The sequence below is a fragment of the Callithrix jacchus genome, chromosome 2 (assembly GCF_049354715.1).
Source record: "Callithrix jacchus isolate 240 chromosome 2, calJac240_pri, whole genome shotgun sequence".
Lineage (NCBI taxonomy): Eukaryota > Metazoa > Chordata > Mammalia > Primates > Cebidae > Callithrix > Callithrix jacchus.
In genome coordinates, this window is record NC_133503.1 from 38,794,703 (window position 1) to 38,813,317 (window position 18,615).

General features: G+C 38.3%; 1 protein-coding gene across 11 annotated transcripts in view; it reads left to right on the plus strand.

The window, feature by feature from the left end:
- ANKHD1 (ankyrin repeat and KH domain containing 1) overlaps positions 1 to 18,615 on the plus strand; it is a 124,355-nt gene that overhangs the window by 14,890 nt on the left and 90,850 nt on the right. For all 11 annotated transcript variants that reach the window (XR_013527904.1, XR_013527905.1, XR_013527906.1 and 8 more), the window contains exons 2-3: positions 12,942 to 13,095; positions 17,237 to 17,393. Coding sequence is in view for 8 of the 11 variants with exons in the window: in XM_008985836.5 (XP_008984084.1) it covers positions 12,942 to 13,095; positions 17,237 to 17,393 (311 nt within the window). In the remaining 3 variants the exon portion in view is untranslated. The remainder of the gene's footprint in view (positions 1 to 12,941; positions 13,096 to 17,236; positions 17,394 to 18,615) is intronic.

Below are 18,615 nucleotides of genomic sequence, written 5' to 3' on the forward strand. Positions count from 1 at the left end.
TTTATGATTTATGCCTGTTTTCATCTGAGACTTGTATAGATTTTTTAGCATAATTTGTTGAAAAGACTATTTCTATACCCATTGAATTATCTTGGCACCCTTTTCAAAAATCAGTAGATGACATGTGAGGGTTTATTTCTGGACTGTCTAGTCTATTCATTGATCTATATGTCTCTCTATGCCAGTTACACACTGTCTTGATTACTATAGCTTTTTGAAGTTAAGTTTTGAAATGGAAAAGTGTAAATCTTCTGACTTTGTTATTTTTCATGGTTGTTTGGTTATTTTGGGTTATTGGTTATATTCTCGTTCTGTTGATGTGGTCTTTAGGAGAGGTATAGTAGGAGGTTTTTAATATGATACGGAATTTGTGGTAATAAATGATTCAACCCCTCCTTCCCCTCGCCAAAACATTCTAGCTCTTGAAATTTCTGTCTCTCTATATGGGAGAAATTCATGTAATTTAAACTTGTGTTTTGCCAGACTGCTAGGAGAGCAAGTTTTGGTATCAGTGTTTGTTTTTCTATTTTTTTTCCCCATTCATCCTCTTTCTTGCAAAGCCTGGGTATATGTTTGAGAGGAGATAAAATCAAGAAGAAGGAGATGGTTGGTTTGGGTAGTTGTCATCTGAGTGGACTAGTCTCCAAGAAGAATATAGACAGAATTTCTTTTTCCAGGGCAATAAACAAATGGATAGTTGGAATAAAATATAAAACATGGTGATTAGAATTTTTAATCTTTTTTTTTTTTTTTTTTGAGATGGAGTTTTGCTCTTGTCGCCCAGGCTGGAGTGGAATGGTGTGATCTCGGCTCACTGCAACCTCCGCCTCTTGGGTTGTGATTCTCCTGCCTCAGCCTCCCAAGTAGCTGGGATTACAGGTGTCAGCGACCATACTCAGCTAATTTTTCTATTTTTAGTAGAGACGAGGTTTCGCCATGTTAGCCAGGCAGGTCTTGTACTCCTGACCTCAGGTGATCTGCCCGCCTCAGCCTCCCAAAGTGCTGGGATTACAGGTGTGAGCCACTGTGCCCAGCCGAGTTTTTGCATCTTGTAACACCTGTTTAAGGAGGTGTAAATTCAGTGTTTAAGTAATGTACAGTTTGACTCCCACACCAGTATTATCAGTCTTTTCACTTGCTCTAATGCTTCTAGTTTTGTTAAGTTACTAATTATTTTGACTCAAGGAACAATAAGAGTCTGTATTATATTTTGGTACCTGTTTTACTTGGGACTTAACTGACAGGTTAGCATTGAAAAGTTTCTTTTCTTGGCCAGGCACAGTGGCTCACGCCTGTAATCTCAGCACTTTGGGAGGCCGAGGCAGGCAGATAACAAGGTCAGGAGATTCAGACCATCCTGGCCAACAGAGTGAAATGCTGTCTTGACTAAAAATGCAAAAATTAGCTGGGCGTGGTGGTGGACACCTGTAATCCAACTATTCGAGAGGGTAAGGCAGGAGAATCACTTGAACCTGGGAGGCGGAGGTTGCGGTGAACTGAGATTGTGCCACTGGACTCTAGCCTGGCAATGGAGGGAAACCCTGTCTCAAAAAAAAGAAAAAGAAAAGTTTATTTTCTTTTAGTTTAGTATTTGAGGCTATACTTAAAATCATGGATTTGACCTATTTACCAACCCCTCAACAGAATTTAGAATAATATGATGATGTTATAGTATAATAGGGACTATTGTATATTATCTCCTTGTTGAAATTACTCACTCATTCTCTACAGAAGAAAATTCTGGTTAATTTGGGGTAGGACTTCTTCATGAACTCACATTTTGCATAGTAGAAGTAGGTCCTTTAAAGGTTAGACTCCTTGGTAATTTAAGAATTCTGATTGGTATTTTAGAGTGGATTTATTTATTTATTATTTATTTATTTGAGATAAAGTTTTGCTCTTGTCACCCTGGTGGAGTGCAGTGGTATGATCTCGGCCCACTGCAACCTCTGCCTCCCAGGTTCAAGCAATTCTCCTGCCTCAGCCTCCTGAGTAGCTGGGATTACAGGCACCCACCACCATGCCCAGCTAATATTTTGTATTTTTTAGTAGAGACGGGATTTCACCATGTTGGGAAGGCTGGTCTCGAACTCCTGACCTCAGGTGATCTGCCTGCCTGTGCCTCTCAAAATGCTGGAATTATAGGTGTGAGCTACTGTGCCTGGCCTAGAGTGGATTTATTTATTCACAATTATTTATTTAGAGCCTGCTATTGGTCAAGCTCTGTGCTAGGCTTTGGAACTCCAAAGATGAAAAACTATGTTCCCTTCCCTTAAAAACATTGGTCTTTTCAGGAATATGAACATTTCTGGAAATGAAAACACAAGGTAAATTATAGTTTAATTTTTGAAACGTGTTCTCACTCTTTCATCCAGGCTGGAGTGCAGTGGCGTGATCATGGCCCACTGCAAACTCAACCTCCTGGATTCAAGCAATCCTTTCACCTCAAACCTCCCCTTCCATCCCCCCATGCCCGCAGCTGTGACTACAGGAATCTGCTGCCACACTCAGCTAATTTTTAAATATTTTTTGGTACAGGTGAGGTCTCAATACCTAGGCTGATCTGGAACTCCTGGCCTTAAGTGATCCTCCTGCCTTGGCCTTCCAAAGTGCTGGGATTACAAGCATGAGCCACCATGCCCAGCCTACTTATTCAAATTATATTTGTCCTTCTGAACTCCTTTTAGATATTGATAAATTGTATTTGAGTGTTCTAGGCATTGTGCACTTTAATTGCATCACTTCATTTAATTTTCTCATGGCGCCGTGACAGTCCAGGATACCAAATTCAATGTGTGGATCATTGCCCTGTGTTAGTTTTGGATGGTTACTCTAAAGATTGATATTTGAGTGTCTTAACTTCAGGAGATTGATGGGCTCTAAGTGGCAGGTTTAAAGGAGCAATAATTTAAAATGGAAGGATGCATAGTCCATCAGCATAAGATTGTTCTTGTGCTTATTTTGAAGCAAAACCACAACTGCTCCTTATTATGTTCTTGTGATCTTGGCTCACTGCAACCTCTGCCTCCTGGGTTCAAGCTATTCTCCTGCCTCAGTTTCCTGAGTACCTGGGACTACAGGCGCAAGCTGCCACGCCCGGCTAATTTTTGTATTTTTAGTAGAGACAGGGTTTCACCATGTTAGCCAGGATGATCTTGATCTCCTGACCTTTTTGATCCACCTGCCTCAGCCTCCCAAAGTACTGGGATTACGGGTGTGATCCCTCTCACTTCTATTACATTTCGTTTGAGAGACCTTCCCAACTATTAATACCTACTCTATGTATATTCCATAAACATTTCAGCCTCATTAATTCTAAAACTGAACTCATCATTTCCCCTTGGACCCCACTGTGATTTGAATGTGTCCCCCAAAGTTCATGTGTTGGAAACTTAGTTCCTAGTGCAACAGTGTTAGGAGGTTGGGCCTAATAAGAGGTGACTGAGTCGTTAGGGCTTCTCACGGGAGTTGGTTAACAACTATCATGAGTGGCTTTATTACAAAGCACATTTGGCCCCCTCTTTAGCGCTCTTTCCCATGCTTTCTTGCCCTTTTGTCACTCCTTTGGCCAAAATCTTTCCCATTTCTTAGGTGAAGGATCCAAATTCCTTGGTATGGCAAACATAGTTATTTAGGATTTGGCTTTATCTAGCTTTCCAACTATATCCTTATACTCTATTTGCTTTTTATATTCTAGCCATTCCAAATTGCTGTACTTCTTTGAATATGTCAAACTACTATATACCCTGGTATATATACTTCCACTGCTTTGGCATCTAGAATAATAGCATGCATATATATATATATGGGGGGGTATCACACACATACACACACACACACACACACACACACACACACACACACACTCAGTGGCTCAGTCTTGGTTCACTGTAGCCTTGAACTCCTGAGTTCAAGTGATCCTTCTGTCCCAGCCTCTCAAGTAGCTCTGACTACCACCAGTGCATGCTAGTATGTCTGGCTATTTTTAATTTTATTTTTTGTAGAGATGATATGTTCAAAGAACCACAGCAATTTGGTATGGCTAGAATATAAAAACCAAATAGAATGCAACAAGAATATAGTTGGAAAGATAGACAAAGCCAAATTCTAAATAACTATGTATACCTTACCAAGAAATTTGAATCTTTTACCTAAGAAATGGGAAGGATTTTGGCCAAAGGAGTGACGTAATTGAACTGACATTAGAGTTACTGGGCTTGATAATCTGCTACATTTAATTTAAATTCTAGAGTTATTTTCTGACAATATGATTGTTAGGACAGCTGCAGATTTTCTGTTCACTACACTGATTAGTACTTCTTTTAGTTATACTCTGTTTAGAAGATTCACTTCATCCAGTTTGGTGTAGTGAAAAGGGTGTAAGCTTTGTTATCTGAAACACATGGCTTCAGATCCTCACATGGTTATGTAATCTTGAGCAAGTCAGTTAACATTTAAGTAGTTAAGGCAGTTAAATAAAATGATACATGGAAAAGAATGATACACATGAGACATTTTATTAATGGTAGTCTTTTAGGTTTTTAAAGGCACTAAATAGTAGATTTTTTTTTTTTTGAGATGGAATTTCCCTCTGTCGCCAGGCTGGCGTGCAGTGGTGCCATCTCAGCTCACCACAGCCTCTAACTCCCTGGTTCAAACGATTCTCCTGCCTCAGCCTCCCGAGTAGCTGGGATTACAGGCATGCACCACCATGCCCGGCTAATTTTTGTATTTCTGGTAGAGATGGGGGTTTCACCATGTTGGCCAGGATGGTCTAGATATACTGACCTTATGATCTACCTACTTTGGCCTCCCGAAGTGCTGGGATCACAGACCTGAGCCACCATGCCCAGCTTATGGTAGATTTTTAAAAAGACTTTTCCTTCTCCTGTTTTCAGTTACAGACTTCAAAAAATAATAGATTCTGCATTAAAGCTATAGTTTGAAAATGAAGTTTTTGTGTTTGTGCAAAGTGGTGATAATTTTCTTCAGCTCTAACTTAGAATTAGGAAAAGCATGATGGTTCTTTCTTGTGCTATGTGAAGCTAACCAATTTCAGAAAACCCAATATATGATTTTTTTAAATTGTTATTATTTTTTATTAAGACAGGGTCTTGCACTTTTGCCCAGGTTGGAGTGCAGTGGCATGATCATGGCTCATGCAGCCTCCACCTTCTCCAGCTCAAGTGATCCAGCCGCCTCTGCCTCCCAGGTAGCTGGGACTATAGGTGCGCAGCATCATGCCCATCAATTTTTGTATTTTTTGTAGAGACGGGTTTTACCCTGTTGCCCAGGCTAGTTTCTAACTCCTGCGCTCAAGCAGTCTGCCCACCTTAGCCTCACTAAGTGCTGGAATTACAGCCATGAGCCCTTGCCTCTGGCCTCTTTTCTGTTTTTTTGAGAAGAAGGGATTGTGAGTCCGAGACTGGGAATAAAGTTTTCCTTTTAGAAAGAACCTTGAAAAGCTTTTATGTTAATGAACGTAGCCTTTTTATTCCAGTATTTCAAGATGTTGTTGCTGAGTATATTAGCTCTTTGTAAAAAAAACTCACTTCTAAATTTGTCATTATTTGGTCCTAAATTACAGCAGTATTACTTTCTTCCTTTGAGTGGATCTTAGGGCATGGTTATGGTAGTTGCTACTTCTGGAATTTTGGAGTACTGTGTATTTTGCAAAAAGGAATTGTTATGTCCTTCAGTAATTACCTCTTGGAACACTGGCCCATCCTTTTTGGTGTTATGAGTAGAGATCAACAATAAGCGTTCCAAAATGGTGCTGATCCTGACTTAAAGTAGAGGGCTCATATTGGGTGGGGGAAGGATAAGATTTGTTGGCCTATTCAAATATACATAAGAAAGAAGAAGAGGACTAGCGAGTACATGTTTTAAAAATGTGTATTTTGGATGTTTAAAATGTTTTATTTTCCTGTTTTAAATGATCAAATCTGAATTTCTTAAAGGAGCTTTTTTTTTTTTGGTGACAGAGTCTCGCTCTGCTGCCCAGGCTGGAGTACAGTGGTATGATCTTGGCTCACTGCAACTTCTGCCTCCCAGGCTCCAGGGACCCTCCTGCCTCAGGCCCCCAAGTATCTGGGACTACACACCCCCCGTACCCGTCTACTTTTTGTTTTTGGTAGAGACAGGGTTTGCCATGTTGTCCAGGCCTCAGCCTCCCAAAATGCCAAGGTGTGAGCCACTGACCCAGCTGGAAGCTTCATTTTTGAAGGTTGGTGAGGAGAGGTGGTGTGAAATAAAGGTTTAGTCTTTCCTTGAACTTTTTCATAGCTCCAGTTGAAATTCATGAGAGTGATGATTCTTTGTTTTGTTTTTTAATTAACCAGACAGACTAGAATATTATTTTTATTTTTATTGACATGGAGTCTTGCTCTGTTGCCCAGGTTGGAGTGCAGTGGTACAATCTAGGCTCACTCAACCTCTGCTGCCTGGGTTCAAGTGATTCTCGTTCGTCAGCCTCCTGAGTAGCTAGGGGACTACCGGCAGGCGCCACCACATCTGGCAAATTTTTTTGTATTTTTAGTAAAGATGAAGTTTCGCCATGTTGGCCAGGCTGGTCTCAAACTCCCGACCTCAGGTGACCCACTCACCTCAGCCTCCCAAAGTGCAGGGATTACGGGCATGAGCTACCACACCTGGCCTAGAATATTCTTAAAGGATACCTGAAATGAAATTTGTGGTTGCTAACATTTGACTCTCTAACTTTAAAATACAAATTTGTTTAACGTGTTAAAATGAAAATTTTCTAATCCAGTTCCAAGGGCTCTGTGGAAAATAATGTATTTTTCATTTATATTTAAGAGCTTGAATCAAAATTAATAAATTTTTTGAAATGAAAAAAAAAAAAGAGCTTGGGTGTTGTTTTTTTGTTCCCTGCATTGTATGACCACAGAATATATAAACAAAAATATGTAATGGGCATGTTTTATGATAGAATATTATATTTTACTATTAATAACATTTTTTTCTGTTAGCTAGCAATTATTATTTCTAGAAATACAGGCTGGAAGAAGTTAACAGTTATTGACCAATATAATAGACTTTATGATTTTATTATTACAGTATAAGATTTAAAGCATATTACTGTTATTGGAAGTATTATTTAATTATAGCGCTACTTAGAAATTGATTTAAAGTGGAAGTGAGTTTTGGTTAAATCACAGCTGGATTACTAAATGATTTTTCAAATTAGACTTTGGCCATAGTGACTAACTTCAGTCTGGTGATAATAGCTGAGTCTGTGGTGATAATAGCTGAGTCTGTGGTAATCTCCCTTGGTAACTGTTGCCATCCAGTGGTTCATTTCTGAAATGTCAAAATGGAATAAAAATGGGACAAAATGCTTGTTCCCCTTCTCCCTATTCCTCACTTCTGTTTGTTTTAGTTGAAACTAAAACCCACACTCCTTTTTTTTAGGTGGGAAGGAAAAATAACCTTTTGACGAGGAAGACAAAGATTTTTGCCTTTAGTATTTTAGGAGATATGAGGGAAAAACAGGTAGTTTTCGATGGGCCATATTCCCGACTACTATTTTTCTTCCACCCTTTATTTTTGTACCCAATCAGCAAGTAGGAAAAAAGATTCTTCAGTGTTTAGGACTTAAAAGAAACTTTCTTGCCTTTGGTAAAAAATCATATTACCATAGCTGGATGTTTTATTTGCTGCTGAATGTAGCTACTGAATAGAGATGAGCTATGTAACAATATCATTAGGCAATAAGAACATTGCTGTGATGTTTTAGCTATATGTAAGAAAGTATAAGGCTTTTATATTCATTTGCATTTGAAGACTAATTTCATTAGATATGCTATTATTTTGGTCTTATCTGTTATATATAGACATGGTTTCTGTACTCTGTCACCAAACTATTTATATTAAGTATACAGAATGTATACAGAATTTGACATATTTAATACATCTCTATGTAGCTATAAATGGTTGCCATCTTTTTTTTTTTCTTTTTTCTTTGACAGAGTCTCACTCTGTCGCCCAGGGCCCAAGTTGAAGTGTAAGCAATGGTGTGATCATGGTTCAACCTCCTGGGCTCAGGCGATCCTCTAACCTCAGTTTCCTGAGTAGCTGGGACCACAGGCACACAGCCACCATGCCTGCCTAATTTTTAAAAATTATTTTTGGTAGATACAAGGGCTCACTATGTTGCCCAGGCTGATCTTGAACTCCTGGGCACAAGCAGTCCTCCACCCTCAGTCTCCCAAAGTGTTGGGATTACAGGCATGGGCCACATGCACCCAGCCAGCTATATTTCGAAGTAATCCTAATGCAATCTGAATTGTAAGAATATATTTCAGCAGAGTTATTAGGTAAGATATTTGTGAACTCCCAAAAGTAATCTCTCAAATATTTCCAAAATAATAGGCATAATGGGATATTTTGTTGTTTTATTAATTCCACATTGAGACAGACATTTATAAAGTTATAGAGAGGGTAGGACAAAGGAAGCAGTAGTGCATTTTGGGAAATCTGATTGACACAAATGTATTCATATCATTTATCTGTGTGGTTTTATATTAACTATAACTCATTCTGGGTTTTTTTTTCCCCCACAAGAATTGTGTATATTTAAAATTTGACCATGTGGGTCAACTCTTAGATATGAAATGCCTAAAACCACACTCAAAAGTTCAAGTGAACACTGATAAAATGTATCATGTTAGTTTCTCAGTATCAGTCTTCCACTTTGAAAAGATAGAGAAAATAGACAGTGTGGTGAGGGACAGGACAAAAGAATTGTAATTACACAGAATCATATTCTAGGAATTATATTTATATGGTAGTTTATTGTTTCAAAATGCTTTTACCTTCATTACCTCCTGAATTCAATAGCACGATAAGGTAGGCAGGGCAGAGAGTATCTTTGTTTATTGAGGAAAAATTGAATGTCAGAAAGGTTGAGTATTGTGTCTGAATTTACACACAATGCCTGATAGAACTGGTACTTGAACCTAATTCTCCTGATCTCCATTGTAATATTCTCTCCATTATGTCTTGTTGCCTAATTGAAACTTGAGTTTACATCTACTGTAAGACATAGAATTAATGCAGTAAATGGTCTTATGCATTATATTTTTCAAAGAGAAGTTATAAGCCTCTGAAGCAAGGGACACATCACCATTTTGTATTTTTCCTCTGAAATTGATTCTTCCCAAGCACTTAGGAATGTGCCGTCTTATACATGTGAGACCAACATTATTGACACCCAGGAGGTCATTACTACTGATTCTTTCTCTTTTTACTAGTGGAGATCAGTCAGGCAATGAACAGTCTGTCACCTTTTACATGGTCTACTCAAATCTATTAAGGTTGTGAGGCAATCACTACTATTTAATGCCAGAACATTTTCATCAATCCAAAAAGAAACTTCAGACTCATTTACAGTAACTCCAGTTCTTCCCTTCTCCACTCCCTAGGCAACCTATTGGCTTTATGGCTTTGCCTATGCTAGACATTTCATATAAATGGGATCATATAATGGGAGCTTTCATGTCTGCCTTCTTTCACTAAAAATGATGTTTGCAAGGTTCATCTATATTGTGTACTTACTCCGTTTGATGGCTGCTTAATATTCAGTTGCATAGATATATATCACATTTTGTTTATCCATTCATTTACAATGGATATTTGGGTTGTTTCTACTTTTTGGCTGTTATAAAGAATGCAGTATGAACATTTGTGTTTAAGTTTTTGTATGAACATGTATATTTTTAATTCTCCTAGGTATATACCTAAGAAGTAAAATTATTGGGTCATATGGTAATTCTATGTTTAACTTTTAAAGAACTGTCAAAACTTTCCACAGTGGCTGCACCACTATATTTCCACCAGCAATGCAGAAGGACCTTATATTAATTTTTTTTTTCTTTGAGACAGTGTCTTGCTATGTCATCCAGGTGGAGTGCAGTGGTACAATTATAGCTCAGTGTAACCTTGAACTCCTGGGCTCAAGTGATCCTCCTACCTCAGCCTCCTGAGTAGCTGGGACTAGTTTTATGCCATGATGCTAGACTAATTAAAAAAAAATTTTTTATAGAGATAAGGTCTCACTAGGTTCCCAGGCTGGTCTTGAATTCCTGGCCTCAAATGATCTCCCCACCTTGGCCTCCCAAAGTGCTAGGTTTATAGGCATGAGCCACTGTGCTCGGCTCGTAACTTAATTTTTTTGAGTGGACCATTCATTTCCAAGGCCCACCCCCTCTCCCCCATTTTTTTGGAAGCAGTCTCACCGTGTCACCCAGGCTGGAGTGCAGTGATGCAGTCTCAGCTTACTGCAACCTCTGCCTCCTGAGTTCAACAATTCTTGTGCCTTAGCCTCCCAAATAGCTGGAATTACAATCATATTCCACCATACCTGGATAATTTTGTATTTTTAGTAGTGACAGGGTTTCGCCATGTTGGCCAGGCTGGTCTCGAACTCCTGACCTCAAGTGATCTGTCCGCCTTGGCTTCCCAAAGTGTAGGATTATAGACATAAGCCACCACACCCAGCCTCCAAGCCCATTTTTTATTTTCTCCCTCTATCTGAAATATACTTCCCACCTCTGCCCCTGTGTCTGACCACCTGTTGCAATTCTGTGCATCCTTCAAAGCCTAGTTCAAATGCTGCTGCTATTGCAGTCTTCACAGATTACTAGGGCTGGAAGTGATTTGTCCCTCATTACTGCATAAGGTTATATCATTTATTTTTCTTTGGGGCCTTTTGTAATAGTTGTTGGAGTCTTTCTTATTTCTTCTACCACATTTTTGTGTTATCATAGTGATATATATATATATATACTTTTTTATATATATATGTACATTTTTAAAATGTGCCTTTAGTAAATATAGGATAAATGAATGAGAGACTACTGGAAATCCTTAACTTGGCTTTTTAAAATGTTGCATGAGATATATCATATTTATAAAATAGGAATGGTAATATCTAAATACCATTACTGGAATGATGTTTTTACCTCTCCTCCCAGCTGGCAGGTATGTATTCTGCAACTGTCTCCTAATTTCTTGGCCTTGCATTAAGCTGTTGTATGAGCAGTTGCCTTTCAAGGTCATTTGACAACTGGTTGCCTGCATTTATTCATTAGATCTAGAATGGCATCTTTGTCTGTAGTTACATATTAAAGAAGTTGTGTTACAGTACAGCTTATTTTAGGTCTGAACTTAAAGATTCATTTTGTAAAATTATAGTACATCATTAGATAATAAAATAAATGTGAATTATTTTAACTTTACTGTCTTTATTAGGATATATTTATTTGGTGTCCAGTGAAAACTGATGACCAACTAACTAGCTAGATATGCCAAATAATGTAGTCCAGATACTGTGGTCCTTTTATGTAATATGTAAATAATATACATATTACTCATGTTCGTATTTACATATATACACATATACTTTTAGTAAAATAAGAATCATAATGTTTTGAATCTTGTGCATTTCACTTATTTTATGAATATTCTCATATGCCATTAAATATGCTTCAAAAACATTTTTAAAAATTTTTTATTTTTTCTCACAGCTGAGCCAATGGTCACAAAAACTGTTTTTAATGACTGGATAGTAGTCCATCATGTGAATGTACAACATGTATTTACCAAATTCTGTATTGTAGTTAATTTTTCCTCATTTTTGGAATTTCAGTTAATGCTGCAGTGAACAAACTTGCACATTAATTTTTGTCTGGCTTTCCAATAATTTGTTAATGAGCTTTTTAAGGTATTTTGATACACATTTCCAAGTTGCTTCCCAGAAGGGTTGTATATATTTAAGAAAATTCATTTTGAATTAATTTGATTTTAAATTGGAGGGTTACTTGTTTATTTTTGTAAGTTGATTTTTGCTTATACCATTCATTCAACAAGCATGTATTAAGTTCATACTATGTGCTAGGAATTCGTAGGCCCAAAGTATAGCACCATAAACAAACTAGAGTTTCTAACCTCATGGAGTGTTCCTGTCTAAAGGACTCCAGGTATTTGTCAGTGGGTTAGTTCTTATTTTCCTTTATTTCAGAGTCAGAATTGAATAAATTATTTAGAAAAGAGGAAAACTTTCTCCTAATATCCTATCTATGCTATCAATTTTTTTTTCTATCTAGTCTATGTAGATTTTTCTCAGGGTTATGTTTATGTACTTGTTTCAATAAAAAGTAAATGCTTTTTTATTTTTGAGATGGAGTTTTTGCGCTGTTGCCCAGGCTGTAGTGCAGTGGCATGATCTTGGCTCACTGCAACCTTCGTCTTCTCCTGGGTTCAGGTGATTCTCTTGCCTCAGCCTCTGGAGTAGCTGGGATTATAGGCACCTGCCACCAAACCCAGCTAATTTTTGTCTTTTTAGTAGAGATTAGGTTTACCATGTTAGCCAGAATGGTCTCCAACTCCTGACCTCAGGTAAGTCCCTGCATTGGCCTCCCAAAGTGCTAGGATTACAGGCATGAGCCACTGTGCCCAGCCCCTGCTTTTCTTTTTTTCAGTATTAATTTTTTTTTTTTAATAGAGACAGGATTTTGGCTGGTTGCTCAGGCTGGTCTCAAACTCCTTAGCTCAAGCAATCTGCCCATCTGGGCCTCCCAAAGTGCTAGGATCACAGGCATGGGCCACTGTGACTGCCTAAATACTGCTTTTTATGCTCTATATTAGTCACAGAAAATACACACATGCTCTGTATTAGTCACAGAAGATACAGTGCTTTTGAGGAAATTTTAGTTGGAAACTTTAGTATCTGTGTTATACTTGCAGTCATGTCTGAAGGTAAACAAGACTGTCACAGTGTCCTTCAAAGTCCATTCCCGTACTCCCATAATTTTTCTGCTTATATTTAAGTTCCAGTTAAGAAGTCATATACCTTAAATTGTAGTTATTCTAATCACATTGATATCAGTTTCATGGATATTGCATCTTTATTTCATTAACAGGTTGAATCATTTATTTTGGACCAAGAAGATCTGGATAATCCAGTACTTAAAACAACATCAGAGATATTCTTATCAAGTACTGCAGAAGGAGCAGACTTACGCACTGTGGATCCAGAGACACAGGCACGGCTAGAAGCATTGCTAGAAGCAGCAGGTACTTTACTTTTTGTTTTCTCTTTTTCGTCTCTTTAAAAGTCTAGATCTCTCAGGATTTTTGTTTTCTTTGAGACGTAGTCTCACTCTGTTGTCCAGGCTGGAGTGCAAATGGCACAATCTCAGCTCACTACAACCTCCACCTCCTGGGTTCAAGCAATTCTTCTGCCTCAGCCTCCTGAGTAACCGGGTCTACAGGCATGCACTACCACGTCTGGCTAATTTTTAAATTTTTAGTAGAGATGGGGTTTCACCATATTGGCCAGGCTGGTCTCAAACTCCTGACCTCCTGATCACCTGCCTCAGCCTCCCAAAGTACTGGGATTACAGGCGTGAGCCACCGCACCTGGTCAGGTCTAGATCTCTTTACAGAGTTACATGGGGTTATCCCAAAATTCTATAACATTGTACAAAATTTAAAATCTCTAAAATTTATTTTACTTTTTATTTCCCAAAGAAAATGTTCACATTTTGGATTTCTGGGTTCAACTCTTATATTTTTAAGGTATGAAGATAATCAGCAGCTGGGTACGGTGGCTCATGCCTATAATCCCAGCACTTTGGAAGGCTGAGGCAGGCGGATTGCCTGAGCTCTAGAGTTCGAGACCATCCTGGGCAACATGGTGAAACCCTGTCTCTACTAAAATACAAAAAATTAGCCAGGTGTGGCAGCATGTGCTTGTAGTCCCAGCTACTCAGGAGGCTGAGGCAGGGGAACTGCTTGAACCTGGGAGGTGGAGGTTGCAGTGAACCAAGATCGCACCATTGCACTCCATCCTGAGCAACAGAGCGAGACTCTATCTCAAAAAAGCCCCACAAATGATAATTAGCTAGTTGTCAAGGAAAAGTTACCTGTTAGTAATTACATTATAAAATTAAAATGTGTTGGTTGGGCGCGGTGGCTCATGCCTGTAATCCCACCGCTTTGGAATGCTGAGGCAGGTGGATCATAAGGTCAGGAATTCAAAACGAGCCTGATCAACATGGTGAAACCCTGTCTGTACTAAAAATACAAAAATTAGCTGGGCATGGTGGTGTACCTATAATCCCAGTTACTCGGGAGGCTGAGGCAAGAGAATTGCTTGAACTGGGACCTGGAAGGTGGAGGTTGAAGTGAGCCAATATTGTGCTGCTGCACTCCAGCCTGGGCTACTGAGCGAGACTCCATCTCAAAATAAAATAAATAAAATAATCAATTTCTGACTCTTTATCTGTACTGATTTGGGGAGCTGCATGTGATTACTTGTGTATTCACTTTAATCTATGCTTAACTTCATTTTAAATAGCTAATTTTTTTTTGAGACAGAGTCTTGCTCTGTCACCCAGGCTGGAGTGCAACCTCTGACTACTGGGTTCAAGCAATTCTCCTGCCTCAGCCTCCCGAGTAGCTGGGACTACAGGCATGCCCCACCATGTCCGGCTAAATTTTGCATTTGTAGTAGAGATGGGATTTCACGATGTTGGCCAGGCTGGTCTCAAACTCCTGGCCTCAGGCAATCCACCTGCTTTGGCCTCCCAAAGTGCTGGGATTACAGGTGTGAGTCACTGTGCCTGGCCCTGGAATACCTCCTGAAGGACTTGCCTGAGCTGAGATTGCATCATTGCGCTTTGGCTTGGGTGACAGTGCAAGACTTTGTCTCAAAAAAAAAAAATTAGCTATTTAAAATCAAGTTAAACATAGATTACAGTGAATACTCAAGTAATGAACATGCAGCTTCCTAAATTAGTACAGATAAAGAAGTCATAAATTCATTAAATTTTTCTCCCACATTTTTATTTTATAATGTAATTGCTAACAGGTAAGTTTTATAGTTAACTTTTTTAACTTTTTTTTTTTTTGAGATGGAGTCTCGCACTCTGGTATGCAGTGGTACAGTCTTGGCTCTCTGCAGCCTCTGCCTCCTGGGTTCAAGCTCTTCTCCTGTCTTTGCCTCCCAAGTAGCTAGGATTACAGGCGCCTGCCACCATGCCTGGCTAATTTTTTGTATTTTTAGTAGAGATGGGGTTTTACTGTGTTGGCCAGGTTGGTCTTGAACTCCTGATCTCATGATCCTTCCGCCTTGGCATCCTAAGGTGCTGGGATTACAGGCATGAGCCACTGTGACCAGCCACTCTTTTTTTATTTTAATAAGCAGAAGTACATTCTAAAATAATGATAAAAAGTATGTATTTCTATTGTTTTTTTTTGTGTAGCATTATGTATATAGTAAGTGCATAAATCGGTAACAGTTGTTTATTATCAACTCCTATACATGATACTGTACGTAATTGTATGTCCCACACTTTATGCAACTGGCAGTACGGTAGGTTTGTTTACACTGGCATCACCACAAATGCATGTGCTATGATGGCAGGACATCACTATGCAATAGGAATTTTTCAGCTCCGTTATCATCTTTGGGGACCACGATTATACATACAGTCTGTCTTTAACCCAAACATTGTTATGCAGTGCATGACCATATTTCATATTGAAGATGAAAACTATGATTTATAGGCATGAGCCATTGCTCCCAGCCCAGGAAGATAGAATTCTTGACACTATTTTAACTTAAACAAAATAAAGTTGAAAATATTTTTTTCTTTAATTCTTTGAAATTCTTAGAGAAAATTAAGAATTAGGCCATATCAAGAACTTTAAAAAATTCTTTTCTAAATTATAAATGTAATATGTATTATAAAATAGCTAAAGCAATGTTAAATATATTAAGTAGATAATAAAACCTTGCCTTTGTCTGTCAAGGTTTACATATACTGCTGGACTTTTCCCCTTGTGGTAATATAAATACACCTGCATGTTTAAATATACGTGATTGTTAAAAATGAAGTAGGATCATAATACACAAAATACAACTTGTTTTTTCACATAATTTATTGTGGGCATCCTTCCATGACAGTTTATGTTGATCTTTCTTTTTTTTATTAAAGGGTACAATAATAGTCTGTTGCTTGGATGTACCATAATTAATTTTACCAATTTTAGCTTATGTCAAGTTTTTCAATATCACAAATAATGCTATAGTTTGTAGCCTTATATATCTGTAACTTTTCTTACTTGTGCAAGTATCTCTTTAGGACAGATTTTTAGAAAGTGGTATCATTGGGTAAGAATATATTTGCATTTAAAATTTTGGTAACCTGCTGGGCATGGTGGCCCACGCCTATAATCCCAGAACTTTGGGAGGCTGAGGCAGGTGTTTGAGACCAGCCTGGCCAACATGGTGAAAACTAATCTTTACTAAAAAAAAATACAAAAATTAACTAGGCATGGTGGCGCATACCTTTAATCCCAGCTACTCAGGAAGCTGAGGACAGGAAAATCGCTTGAATCTGCGAGGTGAAGGTTGCAGTGAGCTGAGATTGTGCCACTGTAGTCCAGCCTGAGTGACAGAGCAAGACTGTCTCAAAAAATAAATAAGTGAAATAAAATTTCTACAACTGTTGTTAAATTAGTTCTTCAAGTTTGTGTTTGTATTTATTCCTATCAACAATTTTTGAGAGGACCTCACACTTCAGACGTTGTTTTGTCAATTTTATAAATGAAAAATACCTCACCATTTAAATTTGCATTCATTTTGTTATTAGTAAATTGTGTTGGTAGCTCTTTGTAAATGATATAAATTCATTGGATGTTGTGTATATAATTTTTTAATTTTAATTTTATTTGTAAAAATGAATTTAATTTAAAATGTTGCCCCAGAAGATGGTTGTCAGTGGATATTTGACCAGAGGAAGAAACAATTGAATTGTTTGTTCCTCCTTCTGAAAATACTACTGAAAATAGTATAGACAGATATCCTATACCAGAGTGCTTATGGTGTGACTGTGTACTTTGAAAGAAATCTCATTTATTTGATACAATTAGCATCATACAAAGTTACATGTTGAGTTAGGTAGAGGATAAATTAATATTATATGCATTATAAAGGTAGAAAGACTGAAACATAGGTGGTTATGCCACGGCCTTTGATATTAGCGGCAGAATTGAAATGATCAACCTTATTTTCTTTTGTCAACCTAACCTATGGATTCTGTACCATTTCTTTTCCCTAGATAATAGTGTTTAGAAATATAATTACAATTTGCACTTTTATACTTTTTTTTTTGTCCTGCACTACCTGATTGATTGATGCACACTGAAGGGATTGGCAAATTGTCAACTGCTGATGGTAAAGCTTTTGCAGATCCTGAGGTACTCCGGAGACTGACATCCTCAGTTAGTTGTGCACTGGATGAAGCTGCTGCTGCACTGACACGGATGAAAATAGAAAACAGCCACAATGCAGGACAAGTGGACACGTATGTGTTTAATGACTTTTGGGTGTTAAACGTTTTCTTGAGTAGATTTTGGGGAAGTAGCCGGTTTTGGTTAAATATATCTTTTGGTGTAGCTTATAAACTTTAACTGAATGGATATTATATTTTAAGTGGATATATAAATGTATATATATTATGTAGCTATAAAAGTGGATATTATTGTTTCTTCATTCAGCTCTTATTCATTGAGCATTCTGTGGAACGTATAACCCTAATCTATGAGAAATCCAAACTGAATAAGATCTGGTTTTTCAGTTATAAGGAAGTTACTTATTCCAAAGGTTATTATAGTAAACTCTAAACTGACTTCTGTGACTGCTTGATATTGATACATGAAATGAGTTACTAATGCAGTAGCCTAGTTGCTTGCTACTCATATATGGTCCATGGGCTAGCAGTATCAGTATTACCTCAGACCTAATGAGATATGCAGAATCTTGGGCCCTACTCCAGATCCACTGAATCAGAATCTGCATTTTAACAAAAAATATGAGTAAATCGTATGCACATTAAAGTTTGAGACTCAGTTGTCTAGTTAGTCATTCTGTGGTAAAAGAGGTTTTCACCTTCACTATTACTAAATAAAAATTTCAGCTATAGGATTATATCCCAACATGTCTTTTGGGAATCATTATAGAAGTAGAGTTTAAAAACTTGTGTATCTAATACAGGGGTATCCAATTTTTTGGCTTCCCTGGGCTACATTGGAAGAAGAATTGTCTTGAGCCATACATAAAATACAAACACTAAAAACCAGGCATGGGCCGGGCACAGTGGCTCAAGCCTGTAATCCCAGCACTTTGGGAGGCCGAGGTGGGTGGATCACGAGGTCAAGAGATCGAGACCATCCTGGTCAACATGGTGAAACCCCGTCTCTACTAAAAATACAGAAAATTAGCTGGGCATGGTGGCATGTGCCTGTAATCCCAGCTGCTCAGGAGGCTGAGGCAGGAGAATTGCCTGAACCCAGGAAGCGGAGGTTGCGGTGAGCCGAGATCGCGCCATTGCACTCCCGCCTGGGTAACGAGAGTAAAACTCTGTCTCAAAAAAGCCAGGCATGATGGCACATTTCTGTGCCTGGTCTCAAGGATCACTTGAGACCAGGATTTCGACACCAGCCTGGCCAACATGGCGAAAACTCATCTCTACCAAAAATATAAAAATTAGCCGGGTGTGGTGGCACACACGTGTAATCCCAGCTACT